Genomic DNA, 20,252 nt, shown 5'->3' with positions numbered 1-20,252 from the left:
TCACTTTGCTTGTTTTTATTGTCATGAAATGTCTCTACAGTTACAAGAATTGGTGCAAAATAGTAAGAGATATTTAGTTTCCTATGAAAATTATAGAATTACAAAATTAAAGTAATACAGTGTCAGAACATAGGCCTTGTTCTTTATGCAGAAAACATTTCTATAAATGAATATTTGTAGGACTTTCCTAAATAAAGATGAAAACATTATTTAAAATTTGAAACCATGTTAGAGGAAAATTGTTTGAATTTTATATAACTTGAAAAATAGTAACCTCAAAAATAGTATTGATGCAATAGTTTCTACTTTAATTCAAGAAAACTATTTGTAAAGAATACTTTTAAACTTGGACTCAAACTTTTATCTTTTGGTAATATATTTTGACAGCCAATTTATAACAGAGGTAAACCATGTACTAAAAATTATTTTTCAAATATGGGAAACAAATGTACAATCAACAGATTTTATTAAGCACCAACTAGACACTGGAGTGGAATGAAAGTCAGCATATAAGAAGGAAGAGATAATGATCATAAGGCACTTCGGATGAATTCTGTCTTAATATTTTAAGTAAGTGAATTGATCAGCCACCAAAAGAATATTCTCTCCACTCTAAAAGACCCAGATTTTTTAAAAAATATATAGACAAATACCTTACAAAACAGAATGAGGAAACAAGAAGAAGAAAAAAAGTTTCTGCTGGAGAAAGAAAAAATGAAAGTGCTCTTACTTCAGTTCCCCCTCACCTGCAGTGCTGCTCCACACCTGTGCTCAGAGGCCACTGCAACTCCAGCCACACAAGGAGCTTTGCTGGGATCTCCTGGATTTTAAATGCACTGCACCACCTGTACAGCATAGACAGTTCTTTATGCTTTACCATTTTAATTTCTAATGATAATTTCATCTGCAATTATATTCTCAACCAAATTAGATTTTCAAAAACACTGTATTGTTCACTGAAGTAAGGGATATGGGACTGACTCTTTCGGACATCTTAATATTTATTACCAGTCTTAAAAAGATATTTTCTATATACTAATATTCGTTTGATTTCATTGAAGTGGTCACTAAAAAAGCCTACAATGAAAGATAACAATCTTAGCTAAAACATGAGGATTGAAATTGATGGAAACAAGCTCAATTTTTATCCATATTCATTGCCTTTGTAATTGGATATGATGTGTCTCTAATAATAAATATGTCTACTTTCACTTATTTTCTTATAATACAATTATTTTCCATACTTTTCTGAGCTTAGGGAAAAATAACAGCTTGCAAACTACATCTGTTTCATAGGATTTTCTATGTGGAGAAAAGGAAAAGTGGGAATTAAAAGTTATAGTGAGTCTAGGGGAAAACCTGTTAACATTTTCTAAATGAAATGTGTTTGTTTCTAAAAAGCTTTTTATCAAATAGATTTTATAGTATGTTAAATATAATAAGGCCCCTGGGAAATGGTAGGAATAAGAAATATATAGAACCCTGCATTTCCAAATTGCAGTTAGCAAAGCTAGTTGCAGTTTTAACCTGGTTTTAAGTCATTAATGAGTAAGACACTCTTCTTAGATCAGGTTCTCAGTCTTATGTCTTCATTGTCATGTCCATATAGTCTCTGGATTTCTGATACTTCAGGCTTAGTCATAGCAATCGTTTGCTTTTAAGAAATATTAAATTTATTAAATATTAAATCTACAACACATATGGAAAGTTAATAATTTTTTGAACATAGTTATTGAGAACTAAGTATAATAGGAAAGCTCTGCATGTACACACACACACACATACACACACACACACACTCTGAGGATGCCCTGTGTCTGACAAGTCTGGACCTACTGTGTCTTTCCAGAATGGATAACATCCTCATGTTTAAAGATGAGCTAAAATAATAGAAAATAAATAAATTTTAGTTATCTTCTGCTTTATCACCTTTGCAAGTCTGAAAATGCATTATTTTTTTCTAATAAATGTTCTTCTGCATAGTTCCATTTTGAGTGGAAAGATGGAGTAGACTATGCTGGCCTGTAGTCTAAACTTGCCCTTTTTAAAAAAAAAATTCCCCCTCTGTGAAGCAACTCTAATGGGCTAAGTAGGGTGTTACTCCTGTTTTTCAGGGTTGAGGAAAAACCTATCAGATTTATTTGTATTTCTCAAACTGATCATGTGCACAAAAAAAAAAAAAAAAAAAAAAAAAAAAATCTCATGGGAATTTTGCACTTGTGAGTTTTGTTTTCTTTGTCTTATTTGCTTACATACTAACAGGATCAAACTAACCAATTAAGAAATTTGACTTATGTATGTGAACTAAAATTAATCATGATCCAAAGCCTGTGTAAATCATGGAGGAAAACAGAGTGGAGAGTGTATTTCTTGCTACTATTAGAGAAGCATGAGAAATGATATGAAGAAATCCAACCATTCATCAGGAAGTGTGTTTATGAACATCAAATTCTAAAAGCTTAAAGAATTAAAAATCACTTGGCAACTGGAAAGTATTTTGTCCTGAGTTTTATTAGTAGCACTTTAGAAACTTGATCACAAGTTTGTAAAGTGGTGGTGGACTATTAGGGGAAATTGGAAAACATCATGCAATAGCATTGCCTAGGCAGCCAAAAGAAGGCCTGTGCAGAAGGAGGTGCTGGATGTCTTGCAGAACCCTGATATCTGCACATATGTTGTGCTCCTGAAAAACCTTAGTGAAACTTCTCTTCAGTCAGCATGTAGACATTAGGAGTGAAAATCACCCTTGCCTGCCTTAGTATCTGCTATAAACTCATATGATTATTATTAGGACACATTATTAAACTTGAATATAAAGGGAAAGACCTAACTGGTATGCTACGTGGAATCTAGGGATTTGGTGTTAATTAATTAAAGCTATGCGCTACTTCAAATCATAGGAAATACTCAGACAGTTTTTTAAAAAGGCGTTTTTTTTTTTTTGTTTTTGTTTTTGTTTTTTTGCTGAAAGATGCACTAGACCCTGTGTAACAATTGTAAGAAATGATGCAAGCATATAGGGATAACCCTTTCTAAGACATCAATGTTGAAGCAATGATTCTTTTTGAAGGATACACATTTTTAAAAGCTCCTTATTATGGTTATACATTTTACTGCTTCTAACATGACAAACAGTATTCATTAGGTAATAATGAACAATCAGGCTAATGACAGGTCTCAGAAATTAGAGAAGCAAGCTGTTACCACATCCATAAAAATGGTGTCATCTGGTTAATGTGGTCTACTGAGTAACTGGATAGTAGAAGCTGAATTAACTATATGCTCTCTCCTCATGGTCCCATTAAATAGCCACCATCTTCCTAAGAAGAGTATTGTGACATGGGTATGACTCCTCCAGATAAAACAATATTCTGCATTTCTCTTTTCAATCGTTTTTAGATCATTGTCCTATAGCTAAATCAAGCTCTTTATTTTCCATAACCTTGGTTTAACTGGCTTGTAATGTGATGCTTCCTATAGAATCCTCACAAGTCCATTCAAATACTCTATGCTTCCAAACTCCTAATAAGTAAGAATACATTATTACATCATCAATGAGGCCCATTTGACTTCAGATACAAGACAACTACCACCCCCAAAATAAAATAATAATAATAATAATAATAATAATAATAATAATAATAATATATAGAAAGAGTAAGACCTAGACTTAGCTCTTTTTAAGATTCATTGAAAATATTAAACCACCAACCTGGGAATGTGGCTCTGTGGTAGAATGCTAGCCTTCTAATTGGGTTGGATTCCTGGCACCACAAAACAAACAAACAAAAGCTATGCCAAGGACCACTATTTATCCTAACCTTGAGAATATGTTTGAAGAATGTGCAACAATCACACTTTGAGCGACATCATCCCGTTGAGTGATGTATAATACTTTCAGGGACTTTGGGGCTATTTTTCTGTTAAAAGATATACTTCTGAAAGGGTTCCCTTTCTCTGATCAGCTTATAGTAGTAACATCTCATAGATTTGACTATAGAACAATTTACATTTACTAATGCCTTATTTGCCTAGCAGGAATTCCTGAGATTTTTTTAAAAATATGTCCTTTTTCAACTAATATTAAAATTATAAACTGGATATGAATTCATCTTTTGTAGGTCTGGTTAATTTGTGCAACTGCATATAATACCAACAATTCAATTTTAGTGGGAATCAAAGTCAGAATAAGCTCAGCAAAATCTAGTTGGTTTGGGGGTTTTGTTTGTTAGGTTGGTTGGTTGGTTGGTTGGCTGGTTGGTTGATTTTGATTTTGGTTTTAATGCTGGGAATTAAACTTAGGTTCTTGCACATGCTAAGCACATATTGTACTGGTCATTTTTTTTGTGTGTGATGCCTTGTTGTCTAAAACTTAGAAAATTAAGGAGAGATGGTATAGTGTCAGGTAAACAGTCCCTCTCTCATCCATGCTCAAGAAATCAATGTGCAATTCATTGGATGACATGACAGAAAGAATCATCCTAGAACATCTGACTCAGAGCACTGGAAATGTTAAAATAGTTAAGATGAAATCATTGCCCTACTTCGTGTCCTGAGCCACTTTATCTATTTGCTTACTTTGTCTCTACAGGCAAGAGATTATTTTTATTTCAAGAGGACAGAAAAAGTTACAAAAAAGTTATGAACTTTCCAGATTAGTAATTTATTACAGTATTTGAGTACTGATCAGTTTTAAAAGTTGAATAAAACAGAGTAAGCATGTTATTTCTTTTTTAATTTTACTTTTAATTGACAAACAAAAATTGTATTTATGGGGTACAAAGTGATGTATCGATATATGTTTATAATGTGCAATCATTAAATCAGGCTAATTAACACATCCATCACCTCACAAAGTATCATTAAGATAGGAGTGATAAGTTTTAATAATCTATTGCACAGAATGGTGACTAAAGTAAAATATTAAAGCATTGTATATTTTAAAATTGTTAGATGTATAGATTTTAAACGTCTCTGACATGTTATTTCTTTTTCTTTTTACATCTTGAGCAATGATTCTCCTAACTTGATGTAGATAAAAAATTATTAAAATGCACATTTCTATTTTTAACACACATCTCAAAATTCCTAGAACCAAGGAATCTAAGTTAAGTCAGCACCCTAGATGATTCTAGAGTAGGTCTAGGGAAAATGATTTGAACATTATGAAGAGAGCAAGTGTATGATTAAGATTAAAATAGCATGTGAATTTGAATTTATCCATATTTAAAAACACTGGGGAAAAACTTGAAGACACTTGGACCTTATTTACTTTTATTGTAATTTCTTTTTTTCTTTAGTATAAGCAACTTCACTCAGATCTCTGCTCAAATTATTAAGGCTTAATAGTGATTCTTTCCCAGTATGCATCTGCTTCCCTGGTCTTTGCTGCTGACTGTGGTTGACTTTTTGTTATAGCACCTATTACCATCTAGCAGATTACATATTTGTCTGTTGATGTTTTTGTCACTCTCCTGCCCCTTCACTGTAATGACATCTATGCGGCAGGAACTTGGTTTTCTTCCACCGTGTATGAAAGTACCTTGAAGGATACCTGGAAGGTACTAGGTATTAACTAAAAAATTTTTGCATGCATAAATAAATAAATGGATGACCTTGTTTAAATCATCTTGCTAACTTTCTTCTACATTCTGTACATTGTGAGAGGTTTTTTGTTTGTTTGTTTGTTTGTTTGTTTTACTATAGTGAGAATAAAGTATTCCATGGGGGGGCAGTTAGAAGAAAGTTTTGAAAGAATGAAAGAAATTTAATTATGAGTATCATAGTAGAACATTTGAGAACTAGAGCTAAAAAGAATGTCCAAATCCCTTATTTTATATTAAGATAAGAAAACAAAAAGGGAAAAGAATCACCCATAGAAAGTCATTGACCAAAGCTGGGGCTACATTCTACTATTTAATAAATACAGTCCTTGATGTTGAAACAGAGAAAGTAATAGAAAACAACAAAGTTGCTTAAAAGTGGTGCATAGAACAACCTATGGTAATTGGGTATTGTCATGGTGCATTTTCAAAATGCTTATGAGGGTATGATTAAAATGTTTAACTCAAGTTAAACTGTACTATTTTGAGTAGAGCCAAGAGAGGCGGATTGTTTGATTTGCCAAAAAAACGTGTTTGTCAAGAAGAGTATATCTTTCCCAAAAGTTTTCAAATACATGCAGTTTTGATACTTTCAAGTGTCAATTATGTTGACAGCTTGATGAATTCATCTTCATTAGCCCATCTGTCTCATTTACCTGACAACTTCTGTTTTCTTAGTTTGATGTATTTCTTAAGTCTGCTTGTAGAGGTGAAGTTCACAGGTTGCTGGATTTTCTCTAGCTCCCGCCAGTCCATTTTGTTACTGCTCTCCATGGGGCTCACCATTTCCTATTATTGATTTCCTGTAAATTCCTTATAACAGATATTGTAGAACAGTCCCTTTCAGAAAAGTATCTAAAATTTGTAACGAATTTTCCAAGTAGTTTCTTAGAAGAACCATTTAGCCAGTATATATGTATTTTCATAAGGTTAGAGTTCATTCATCATTGGTTTTTGCTTTATATTTTCCATTTCCAATTCTTATGAAGTAATTGGTCTTCCAGGAACTAAGATTTCTCTAATTTTTTGTCTTGCCTATTTGTCTAAACTTCAAATGTTTAACTTATAGACCTCATCTCATATCACAAGCCTGTGCATTGTGGTTATTCTAGGATAAATATCCACAGAGGAGTATCTGACTGTTTTGTGCATCCCAGTATGTATACCCCAAGATTGAATGGTGCATTTGGAATGCATACTAACTCTCAGGTGAATGGAGTTTGAATTTTCATAGGAACAGGAAGAGAGAGAAGCATGCAATGGGTCAAGAAGTAAGGGGTAAAAAAGATGAAGGATAAAACTGAATGTTGACCAAGGTGTGGAATAAAAGAAACATTTCTCATCTTTATGTTTTAATTTGAAATTTTTTAGGGGAGTCAAAAGGAAAATATATCCAAATTTTTAGTTTATATTATATTTATTTTCTAATGTTACTAGATTTTTGTTGTAACATGTTATGAACAATACTTATAAAATAATAAGCATATAAGCAGTATCCAGAATTGTTTTATGTAGAGATTTAGCTTAATCTCACTCTTAGATTAGCAAAATCAATGAGTTAGATTCAGAGGTCTCTTATCTCAGGTTTCTCACCTACATTTGGTTTCTATAGCCATGAAATGTGCACACCCATACCCTTCATCATGGTATTCCAATAATATTGCTCTGTACCCTGTTGAATAAAAAAGCCTTGATGGTTACAGCAAAACATTATGATACAGTATTTTAACTATGCTGAAAGTTTATCAAAAATTCACAAGCTATATAAAAAATCCAGGTTAATCTAGATAATATCTCACAAAGTGGAAGAAGATACCAGTTTGAAGAACCATTCTTTCCTTCATCCCATGAACACAGGATCTGTGCCTTCTGGAAGAGCCAGATAAGGACCCAAAGCATCCATGAAATACACTCAGACTAGCACAGACTCATTGTCTTTTATGCAAGAAACTATCACTACTGATGTTTCATTGTAACATAATCATTTCATGTGAGTTATCTACCTCTATAGGCCTGTGACTTTTTTCAGGGAAGGGAATTTTTTTTTAATGTTCTAGGGGAATAGCATAGAAGTATGAGCATTTGATAGCCAAGAAATTTTGGATTCATGGTCTTTGAAGAACCTGGAGAGTGGTTGTGGTACTACAATGTTGGAGTTAGTCAAAGGCATCAATTAAAATAGATAATAAATGAGACTGAGATGTGTTTTATAAAACTTAGATTAATAAGCTTACTTTTATTTCTAACAAATTTTTAGAATGGACCCAGGCAATATCACTTAGAAACACACAGCAAAGATACCACCTAGATTTTTAGAGAGATTGCTTTTATCAGACACACTCCAGTAAGTATCTGTTTATATGCAAAGCTGAAACCTAAGGGTTGGATGGTAGCTTGATGGAACCAGTGGAGCAAGTCTACCTGTAGAAGGGAGCCAGTGACCTTTTTGGAAACTGTTATTTTTAAATTGTGCTGGCCTGTTCATTACTTTTATCAACAATTTGGTTGGATGAGGACACAGATAATCATGTTTGCTTTTAATCCTGTAATGTCATAAAGCTTGGAAGCAATTATGACTGTGTGGGATGCCAAAATCAGAATTTTAAAAGCTCCCAAAAGACTGCTATGTATGAGTAATGCCTGCTAAGCTCAGGAAGCAAATACCAAATATCTTATGTGATCTTAGTTTGCATTGTTGGGAATATGGCATCTAAATTGGATAGGCAGTAGCACTGCTCTTCTCTGCATGGGTGGGCACAGAGGATGATTACCCTAAGTGAACTCTAAAAGTGTATGCTCCAGGAAATTAAGGGCATGGAAGATAAAAGAATTTGAACCAACAGAATATGTTTAATGGATAACAGAAGACTCTTCAGGGGTATGAAAGAATTTGTACAAATCTGAGATTTTGCTTAAAGAAAAAAATTAAGTTAGTTTCAAGGTGGGGAAAAATAAAGTCCAATCAATGTAAGCAAATAGAGAGGAAAAAACACTTTTCCAAAAATTAGTATTCATCAATACACAGCCCTAGACAAGTGTGGAAAACTCACTGTGTCATCCTGAAAGTGATGGTGGCTACTCAATATAAAATTATTCAACAGAATAAAAATCTAGCACTTTTTTTTTCTTAAAAATTCATTAAACATTATCGGATCCAAATATTATCCCTTGATTAAGAGGATACTGAATGTCAACCAACTCTCTGGAAATAGAAAATTAATGCAATAACCTCTTTCTTAGAAGAAGCAACTAGAGGCTGAAAGGGAGGTGATGCTGATGAGTGCACACAGGTATAGTACAGGATGCATTCTTTAGCCTTCAGGGAAATGCAAATCAAAAACACACTGGGGCAGGGGCAGGTGTGGCTCAGTGGCACAGCACTTGCCTAGCATGTGTGAGGCACTGGGTTCTATTCTCAGTGCCACATATAAATAAATAAATAAATATCCACCAACATCTAAAAAAAATTAAGAAAACACACTGAGATTTCATCTTACTGCAGTCAAAATTGGTATCATCAAGAATAGAAGCACAATAAATGCTAATGAGGATTCACGGATAAAGAAAGCTTATACAATATTGATGGGATTGTAAATTAGTGAAGCTACTGTGGCCATCAGTATGGCAGTTCCTAAAAAACTTAAAAATATAACTAACATATGACCCAACTATACCACTCCTCAATATAACCCTGAAGGAATTAAAGTCAGCATATCATAGAGATACCTGCATTCCCATGTTTATCATAGCACAACTCACAATAGCCAAGTTATAGAAGCAGCTCAGATGTCCACCAAAAGATAAATAGGAAAAGAAAATGTGGAATATAAACATGATGGAATATTATTCAGCTACAAAAAATGAACAAAATTATGTAATTTTCAGGAAAATGTATGGAACTAGAGATCATCATGTTAAGCAAAATAAGCCAGACTCAGAAATTCTGACAAATATCACACATTTTCTCTCATATGTGGAATATAGAAAATAAAAGATGATATGAAAGTAGAAAGGAAAGTATCATAGAAGAGAAAGGGAACAGGGGGAGGGGAAAAGTAGGGTAAAGAAAGGTAATGTGGGGTGAATATAACCAAAAATGTTATGTACCTATATTAATATGTCACAATGAAACCATTATTCCATATAATCAATATGCACTAATAAAAAATAAACTAAAAAAAAGGGGGATGTTTTCCTGTGATGTAAATATTATCAATACCTTGGTCTTCCTAAAGAAAATAACCCAGAAATTAATATTTTAGAGAAATAAATATGGAGTTGGAAGCATCAAAATATGGTAGCTTCACTTTCAATTTTTAACAGAACTAAATACAGGTTATATTTGAAACAAATGTGTTATTTTCTTAGAATTTCACAAAGTGAGTCACCAAATCTGTGAGAAAGGAAATGCAAATTTATCATGAAAAAAAAATTGATGTAGAATCTTCAAAGTATCTTACCACAAGATATGAAATCCACCATTCTATTTGAATTTAAACTAATCATTTCAAATAATTATATCAAATAATACTTTAATTTTTCATGTGTATACTCACAATATATTTATTACTTCTCTGCTTATTTTTAGGGTACTTTGAATCCCTATTGTGTGTTATGGGATGACTCAAAAACGTAAGTGACAGATGTTTTCTTACATTATTTTGAACTAAATATTCAAAGCACATTAAATTATTTCAGCTGCCTGCTAGTTAACAGGAATATGATAAGTCAGTAGGATGTGAGTTATACACAGAAAGAAAACATTCTCCTCTTTGAATCTGTAAGACAGCGTGATGAATGTGTTTGTGTGTGATGATGCCATTGGGTTACTTCTTAAGAAAGGATTGCATTACCTAATGTGTAAAGCACATTGCAATGTAAATTCATTGAGGGCTTTTTTAAAAGCTCTGAGATTTTAGAATTATAGAAGCTCAAATACTATTTCAATATCTTGTCCTAGTAATTCAGCTTAGCATTTCAGAATAAAACAGCAATCTCTATGGTCATTTAGCTCAAACATTACTTGCATGACCTTGTGTCTATTATCAGAATAAAGCAATATTTATATGGTCCTTCCAAACTGCATTCTTATAAAAGCACTGAATGATATCATCTGATTTTTATTCATACGTTTTACAAATTCATGAAGACAAAAGAAAATAATTGTACTAAATAGAATGAGTACTTCTTTCATGATTTTTTAATTGTCAGTACAAGTAATTGCAATGAATCTGGTCAAACTCATATTTATCTCGTTGATAATTCTAAGAGATTTTAATGTCTCAAAAAGTAGGGGAAAAAAACCATAGTTAAGTCTAAGACTTCAATACCATATATATTTACTGTGGCTTCCAAATTCTTTTTGGCCTTTTTTGGGGGGAAGGTTTTGTTTATTTTGTTTTATTTTCTTTGCTTTTGCGTGAAGAGGAGACAAGTATGAATCAATCCCTAACGTAAACACTACCATGTGTTTTATGTCAGAGCACCATGTTGTTGAGCTCTGTGTTTTCTAAGAATTTTCTCTGGAGTTCTTCCCCTGAGATTTGTTCTACATCTGAGGTTTGATGAAGTCACTTCCTCTCCCAGAGTCTAGAAGAGGAACATGCTTAGAATTTCTAAGAAAAGGGCAAACCCCCTGATACTCTTCTCAGTCCTACCATACTGATATAATTTAAACTACAATTATCTTCATGGGAATGACAAATCAATAATGTTAAGCAATTTTTTACTATAGGTTCTGATGTCTTATGGATCCTCTTCTCCAGGAACCTAGTACCATAAAGAGATGCCCAACTTGCTCTGGTAGTAATACGAGCTGGTTGCCCTTACTGATGCCATGATTATCTTCTTTATGAAATCTCATAGAGAAATTTATGGTAGAAAAATGCTCCCAGGCTTTGCCATTTCTACCATTAGCTAGAGAAGACTGGTGGTATATTTTAAGATGCTGCTTGGTGTGTTGTATAGCTGAGGGAAAAGTGAAATGCTACAAAAATCTAATTGAATATTTTCTGCTCAAGGAAAAACTCCTCATTATAGCTATTTTAATATCCATGAATAATAACTAACTTTGACTTAGTTTTGTTATCTTTTAGTAGGAAGAATGTGGTTGTATATTGATACAAACAGGGGAAAGTATTAATTATTCCCAAAGTCCTTTAGGACTGTTCAAATGACACTATAAGAAGACCCAGTTGCCTGCTTCACACCTTCTGTTAGTTTCCTTTCACAGACAGTGTAATGTGTTAAATTTAATTTAAAAACTATTGGTGTTTGAGGTCAGAGTTAATCTTCAGAATCAACCACACTCACTTCCCCTGACCATGGTCTTATCCCTCTCAAAGAACATGTGTAGTTTTACAAAACTCAACTTTCCACTTGTCCTTGAAGAAAACTAACCTGGAAGAGGAGATGTATTTAGCTGTGTTTCAAAGCAGATAATTTCAAGAGATCAATGTAGTTCGTGTTTCCTTGAAGTATCTGAAAACGATCAAAAAGCTCTCCTTTGTGACAGAACTTCTGTCCCATCTTGCTTTTTATCAGATTGTCTCATCATTAAAATTATTTTTCTGGGTGAGTTTTTAAACAGTGAAGGTTAAGACAACTTTATTTCTTCTTTCACATCTGTTTTTCTGTTCCGATCATGTTTGGTATTAAACAGTATTGTAGATCCTTCAAATATAGTTAATAGTGGAGAGATAATACTACTTTTTGAAAAATACAGACAAGAGTTAACTTAAATGATATCTTAAAGATCTCAATAATAAAGTTGTGATTCGAAATTGTGCTTTGATTTTAGTTTATTAAGTTTTCATCCTGTTTAATTTTTAAAATTAATTTTTAATAACAAAAGCAATTCATTCAAATATTTTACTTATAAAAGTTGAAAACCCACTGTTAAGGTAAAAAGATTCATTAATCATCACCACCTTGGATCTCTACACCCACCCATATCCCCAAAGTCACTCTTTGTTACATTTTATCATGAATAATTTCTGATATACATTAACACACTGAAATATATATATGTAGTTATAGATATCAACCAAATTTTTACATACATGTTATGTTACTTATAATATGCCTCAATTTTAAATTCAATATATGTTTTGGAAATTTTTATATTATATTATATATATGCCTTTCCTTGTTCCTGCTTCATCATATAGACATATCATAATCGATCTAGTATTCCCTAAACCGAGAGCTATTGAAGTGGTTTCTAATTAATTTTCTTCTGTAAACTGTGTTTCTGTGTTTCTCCTTGTACATTTCTCCTTAAGGATGTCTCTGGCCATTTAATCCATAGTTTTACTCTCTTGTTCTCTTCATATCACCCTGTTTTATTTTTCTTACAGCAAGTCTTCCTACTTTCTTATTTGTTTAGTTTCTGACTGTTTCTGCCACTAGAAAATAAGCACCATAAGAAATATGCTTTAAGCTGGGAGTAGTGGCACACACCTGTAATCTTAGTGACTTCAGAGGCTGAAGCAGAGGATCATGAGTTCAAAGCCAGACTCAGCAGCTTAGAAAGGCCATAAGCAACTTAGCAAGACTTCATCTCAAAATAAAATATAAAAACAGGGCTGGGGATGTGGCTCAGTGGTTAAGCACCCCTGGGTTCAATCCCTGGTACAAAAAAAAAAAGAAGAAGAAGAAGAAGAGAAGAAGAAGAAGAAACAGAAATGCTTTATGTTTCTTGTCCACCATTGCACTTTTAATGCCTTTTAGAGTAGGATATTTTACACATCACATCTAACAAATACTTGTTAGCTAATTTTATGTACAAATGAAGGTTTACCAATTTCTCAAGTATTTGTCTTATTGAAGAATTACTACTCCCATTTCTGGTTTATTTTATCAGTTGATAAATATTTCTAGCAATTATTACCCTAATATTTGAAGGGAGGATGCTACAACTTGTTACAATACTGTTCCATTACAAACAAATAATTTTATTTCTAACTGTAATCTTTTGCCACAATAATATCAAACAAAGCCATTTTATTTGAGTATCATAAAGCACAAGAATTTTAGACAATTTAAAAACATATTTTGATTTGCTTTGGCTCACTAATTAACAGAACGACAAAAATACTTCATCACATGTGACCCATGAAACAAGTTGATAATAATTTCTTGTTTCAAAAATAGTCTTATTTTAGTAGGAAGAATATTTCTGTTTTAAATTTATTTTTTATTCTGATTTGTTATATATGACAGAAGAATGCACTATAATTCATAATACACATATACAGCACAATTTTTCAGCTCTCTGGTTGTGTATGAAGTAGAGTCACACCATTCATATCTTCATACATATACTTAGGATAATGATGTGCTGCAATAGTTAAGCCACCATCTTTCCTACCCCACTGCCCTCTCCCTTCTTCCCTGCTCTTTGCCCTATCTAAAGTCCCTCCATTCCTCCCATGCTCCCCCACCCCATCCTCATTATGGATCAGCATCCTCATATCAGAGAAAACATTTGGCATTTGTTTTGGGGGGATTGGCTTACTTCACTTAGCATTATATTTTTCAACTCCATCCATTTACCTGCAAATGCCATAATTGTATTCTCTTTCAAAGTTTTGTAATAGTCCGTTGTGTATATATAATCACAGTTTCTTTATCCATTCATCTACTGAAGGGCATCTGGGTTGGTTCCACAAGTTAGCTATTGTGAATCATGCTGCTATGTGAATCACATTGATGTGGCTGTGTCACTGTACTATGCTGTTTTTAAGTCCTTTGGCTATAAACTGAGGAATGGGATAGCTGGGTCAAATGGTGGTTCCATTCCAAGTTTTCCAAGCCTTTTAATTTTTTTTTTCTAAAATGGGTTACAGAGTTATTGCTTGACTGATTTATAATCTGCATGTTTTTTGAGTTGATCTGAATTTGGATTTAGAGTATTGGATTATATGTCATGATTGCATTCCATGAAAAACCTATAGTCTTTTCTTTAAATTATCCTGTAGTTTTTCTCTATGGAACCTCAGTGTCATATATGATACTCTCAGGTCTGTGAAGGATCACATTTTTTTTTCAAAAAATATTTTAGAGTTTTAATTGCTGGTATTTTCATTGTGGTCATTGCTTAACTATTGCAGCACAGTTTTATCAATCTATTTGTTATTTGTCTACCAGAAGCTTTTAGGAACTGAACTTTCCCATTTTTCTACATTTCAAATTGATTTATTGCTGTTAAGAGTAATGATATTCATATCTCGACCAAAGCTAACATTGGCTTATTTTATCTCAAAAGTTTAATTACTAGATTGAAGTGATACCTCTCCTTTCCTTCTGTTATCCTGATTTCTCCATACCCAGAACATCTTCCTCTACTTTTATCATTCACATTGGAAGACTGTATTTCATTTACCTCAAAATATAATACCTGGTAAATATAAAGCTAACACCCCACCCTCATCCCAACATCCTAGGAATATTGCTGTTTTCTTTGCTTTCTGGCTGATTGACATGCCTATGCATTAGATACACACACACACACACACACACACACACACACACACACACGGAGAGATCTATTACCTCTTAGAAATTCTAAGCCATTATACCCAACTTCTCTATTAGATAGCCAACCTCTATCCTATAGGGAATAACCAAGTAAAGCATTTCTTTCATAAGACTGTTTAAACTAGGGGAAAGCAAATATGGATGGAAAGTAAAAAGCATAAGAAAGTGGTTTTGTTGGACACATTATACAATAGTTAATAAAGAAAATAGACTTATAACAACCAACCACCTAAAACAATAATGTAATAGTCTTATTGATTGAGAGGGTGGGTATGAAAGACTCTATAGAGTTGCAGTTACCTATGGAGCCATTTTTGGTTTTTGTTTTGCATGGGTTTTTTTTTTTTTTTTTTTTTTTTTTTTGGCGGGGGAGATGGGGGGATGAAGAAAGTCTATAGTCAAAATATTCAGCATATTTATATCATTATTCCATTAAGTCACTATTTCTAGAATTTCCTGGTGATTCAATTACCCAAAGACAGAATTTTAAAGCTATTTAACTTCAAGGAGTTTTATTATTTTTCCTGCACATATTGGTCTGCTAAAATATGTAAAAGTATAACTTAGGACATCATGATAGTTCACACTTTGGAAGTAAATCATATTTAAGGTATTCAGTTTCCAAATGAACTCATTGTGTAATTTCATCCAATATATGCCCTAGGTATCAACATGTTCAAATATACTGGACAGTTCTTAAGACCATGTTGGCTTCTCTGTAGTTGGAATAGTAAGAAAAATACTATTTTGGCTGGGCATGGTGGTACCTGCCAGCAATCCCAGCTGCTCTGCAGGCTGAGACAGGAGGATAGTGAGTTCAAAGCCAACCTCAGCAAAAGCAAGGCATTAAGCAACTTAGTGAGACCCTATATCTAAATAAAATTCAAAATAGGACTGGGGATGTGGCTCTGTGGTTGAGTGCCTCTAAATTTAATCCCTAATATTCCCCAAAAATAATAACAATGCCCAATATTAGAAGATTTATTGGTTACTATTGATGTTTGCTATTGATAACACTTTTGTTTTTGCAAAACAACCATGCTTTTTTTCAGAAAATGCTGTAAAAAGCAAAAATCTTAATTTTCCTTAAATATAACAGTAAAATGAAAGATTCCTTGGTAGAAAACTGAATAAAGTTTTATTTACTTTTTCCTTTTCTGCCATAGTATACTATGCCTTAGTTTTTGAAGTTTCATGATATTCATTATTGCATGTTTTCTCATGAAGACATTATAATCCAAAATGACCTTTTTTTCTTTTTATCCTTTAAAATATTTCATAAAATTTTAAAATGTTTTATGTTACATTGCAAATTTTGTGACATTGAATGTTAAGTGCCCAGTCTCCTAAAGGAGCATTTCTAAATTTGCTAGTGTACAAATAACCACTTTTAAATGATAAAGTTTATCTAAGTGCTTGTAATATTATTTACAACCCATTATGTCCATTAGGGCAAGCTATAAAATTTAAGAAACACTGCATAATTCCGTCAACATGAATATGGAGGGCAAACATTGGGAGTAAAATGGTGACATGTGCTCTTTATTGTAACCCTTGCCTCAACCCCCTAATGTAGGGATTGGCAAGCTATAGCCTGTGGCACAAGTTCAGACTACTGGCTGTTTTGTAAATAAAGTTCTAACAGACATAGTCATGCCTGGTTATGTGTTGTCTGTGTCTACTTTTGTGCAAGAACTGCAGAAGTGACTCACAACAGAAATGACAATACTCACAAATCTTAAAATATTTACTATCAAGTCTTTTATAGAAAAAATAATTGTCAACTCCTGCCCAAACAGTGCTTTCCGGCAGTTTTCCAGTCTTGGCACAAAGAAAATATTGATTAGCTATCACATTGGGGTAAATGAAGGAAGATGTTTGCAAGCAGAGTCAGGATAGGGTGGAGAAAATTGATCCATTCGTTCTGAAAAAAATCTCAATCACCATTTTTTTTTCCAAATATAGCTATAATAATCTGTCTCCTCTTCATCTGGAGCTCTGACAAAGAACTTTTTCCTGTATTCCTTCATCTCATAAACTCTCTTCCATATTTTTTCTTTTGCTGCTATGGTTTGGAAATGGTTTGAGTATGTCCTGCAAAGATTCATATGTTGAAATTTAATCCCCATTGTAAAGTATTAAGAGGGTAGAAAACAATCTGACTATGGTGATTAAAAGTAGAAACTTTGGGATGTAATTAGGATTAAATAAGGTCATCAGGGTTGAGCCCCCATGATTGAATGCTCTTAGCTTGGTAAGAAGAAAGCAGCCAATCAGAGGACAGAAAATACAAACACACACTTACACTGTCTCTTGTCTTATGATGCCCTGTGCCACCTTAGGGACTCTGTTAGCAATAAGACCATTACCAGATTCAGTTCCTTAACACTGTACCTCCATAACTGTGAGCCACAATAAATTTAATTTATTTATAAAGTAACCCAGGCTCAGATGCTTTGTTATAGTAATGCATAAGGGACTAATAGACCCCCCTCAAATAGGCATTTCAGTGTATCATCCAGTTCACTAATTCTCTCATCAGTGTTGTCGAACCTGTTATTCAATTATGCATAGTTTTAAATTTGTAGCTGTCATTTTTTTCATTTGTAAAATTTGCATTTGATATAATTTTTATCAGAGTGTTCAGAGTGTTCTAGTCCATGAAGGTATTTTAAATTTTTGTTTTATTTCTTCTATCTAGTAAACACAACTGTTTTATAATCTGTGACTGATAATTCTTACAGTTGAACTATACATGGGTTCATCTCTACTCTCTTGTTTCCTCTAATTCTTACTCAGATTACTTTATTTCCTAGTGTGCTAGGTTATGCCATGTTAAACACCCCTAAAAATTATTGGAAAGACTATTTTGAAGTCAAGAATAAAAGTACATTTATCCGAAGATAATTTGCATTTTTCTCTACTTAATGCTTGGTAATATTTTTGTAACTGAGGATCACTTAAATTGAATTGAGTCCAGAGGCTCCTTGGACCACTTGGGTGTTGTGAACACAGACTGCAAATTCACATGAGGGATGGATAATTTTAATTTTTTCCCCAAATATATTTCAAAATTTCTAATAGTATTTAAATGAGAAGATTAATATAAAAATATCTTATTGCTGGAAATAGGAAATCTAAATCAGTATCTCCTCTCACATATAATTCTTAAATGATAGACGAATGTCCCACAGCATGCATATAAGGAAATGCAACCCTAAAGTGCTCTAAGTGTACACCTTCCACAAAAACATATCTTCTTCCTTATGGTACAATTTTATATTTTCCTCTAAACTTCAGTATTTGAAGAGTGTAAGTATGTCACATTCATGTTTGTAAATTCTACTGAAGAATTCAAAATACTATTCTATAGATTCATTAATTAATCTTACAAGTGTTTCTTGAAAATTTATGATTTGTTTTTTCTGTTCAAGATCTTGACATATGCATCAGAGAACAGATAAAAAAAACACCTGCCTTATTAGTTTTATATGGGGGAAGGGTTTTGGGAAGCAACAAGAAATAAGATATATGAATACCTAGTGTATTAAAAGATAAAATTTTTATGAGTGGATGAATCAAGATAAGAAGAATAAGGGATGCCACTTATATCAATTGATTTATTTACATTCCTTAGATTGACTTATTCCAAGATGCCATCATTCATTTATAAAATTAATGTTCATCTAGCAGTTCTGCAAATGGGCAGGGTATCACTTCAGGAACCCATCTGGCTTTCATGAGTCCACTGAGAGCTACATTTTATTTTACTGTTCTCTTGTGTTCCATTACCTTCCCTCAAGTGGCCTTCTATCTTCTGTCTGCAGTCTGAATGTCTTTACCCCAACCCTACAGTGGTCATTATCCCAACTGTTTAGTTACATTATATAATGCCTGAGAGGTGTAGACATAAATTATGAAATGGAAGGTACATATTTTATGAAATCAAAACAGTCAAGAATTCTGGTCAATATACTTATTTGTATGAAAGGATTTTTTTAAATCAGGAATCCATGTGTGTTAGTTAAAACTAAACAAAATAGTAAAGGAGATGTGTCTACTCTTTAATATCAGTTTTCAAGCAGGTTATTAAAATTCATGAACAAAAACTCTTTGCCTTATTCATAGTTATTTCTAAATTCAAAAATATAACCAATGACATCTAGATAATATTTTTCTATAGTCAATTATTCACCATATGAATAATGATCTGGAAAAGCCACAGTATTTTAAATGAATAATATTGTTCAATATTCCTTTCTATTGTTTAGTGAAAATTGTATAGGAAATCGGGGTTCCCAATTTGCCAGTTAAGTTTGTCTATGTATTTGAGGTTATGCAACTGAAAATTAGTTAAATTTTTGAATCAATATTATGCAAAACTGTAACTAAAATAGCTAGAATACGTCTAATTCCATTAAGTTCTATATTACTTTAAAAATCAAAGAGATCATAACATTGCCTATTGCATAGGTGGCTGTGAGGATCACCTGAAAAAAAGTCTTCTAACAACGTTGGCGCACTAACTAAGATATGTCAGGTGCTCAATAAAGGTCTAGGGTATGCTCAAGTTGTCTGGTTCATTGGCTGGTTAGTGGGATGATCTAATAAAGAGAATAGCTGTTCATATTATTTGAACAATGGATTTCATGTTTCTGAAAAAATTATTTTTTAAAGGTAACATATATTTTTGGAAGAATTTCAAGAATAGGAAGGGGAAAACCATAACCTAGGGAACGTAAAGATAAGAAATGCAGCCAGGTGCCACAAAACTCTCGTCAGAGTCTGTACTGTGTGAAACAGATTTTGTGCATATCGCCCCAAATACCTGCTTACTTCCTCTTATCCTCAGAAAGTCACTGAGGTCAGTTCCAAATTATTTACTTAAACAAAATGTTTTAGAAATCAATAATAGCAAAACTGGGAACTCCTCCAATATTTGTCACCAATTTATACTGCTCTTAGGGTCCCTGGGATGATTCCAAGAGGCTCTTTTGACAAGATTTTTTAAATCACGTTGTTAAAAATTAATGGAGGTAGTATTAATAGGAGTAACCTAGAGATGACTAGTAAAGGATAGGCCCCTGGTGAACCTTTCTTAATTTACTA

At 32.9% G+C, this 20,252-nt stretch overlaps 1 protein-coding gene across 1 annotated transcript in view; it reads left to right on the top strand.

The window, feature by feature from the left end:
• Positions 1–20,252, top strand: part of Adgrb3 (adhesion G protein-coupled receptor B3) — a 687,882-nt gene that overhangs the window by 395,237 nt on the left and 272,393 nt on the right. Inside the window, exon 15 of the mRNA XM_071613277.1 lies at positions 10,192–10,235. Coding sequence (XP_071469378.1) covers positions 10,192–10,235 — 44 coding nt within the window. The remainder of the gene's footprint in view (positions 1–10,191; positions 10,236–20,252) is intronic.

Source organism: Marmota flaviventris, chromosome 6 (genome assembly GCF_047511675.1).
Source record: "Marmota flaviventris isolate mMarFla1 chromosome 6, mMarFla1.hap1, whole genome shotgun sequence".
NCBI classification, from domain to species: Eukaryota; Metazoa; Chordata; class Mammalia; order Rodentia; family Sciuridae; genus Marmota; species Marmota flaviventris.
The sequence above is the reverse complement of the archived record's forward strand: the minus strand, read 5'-3'. Positions and strand labels throughout refer to the sequence as shown.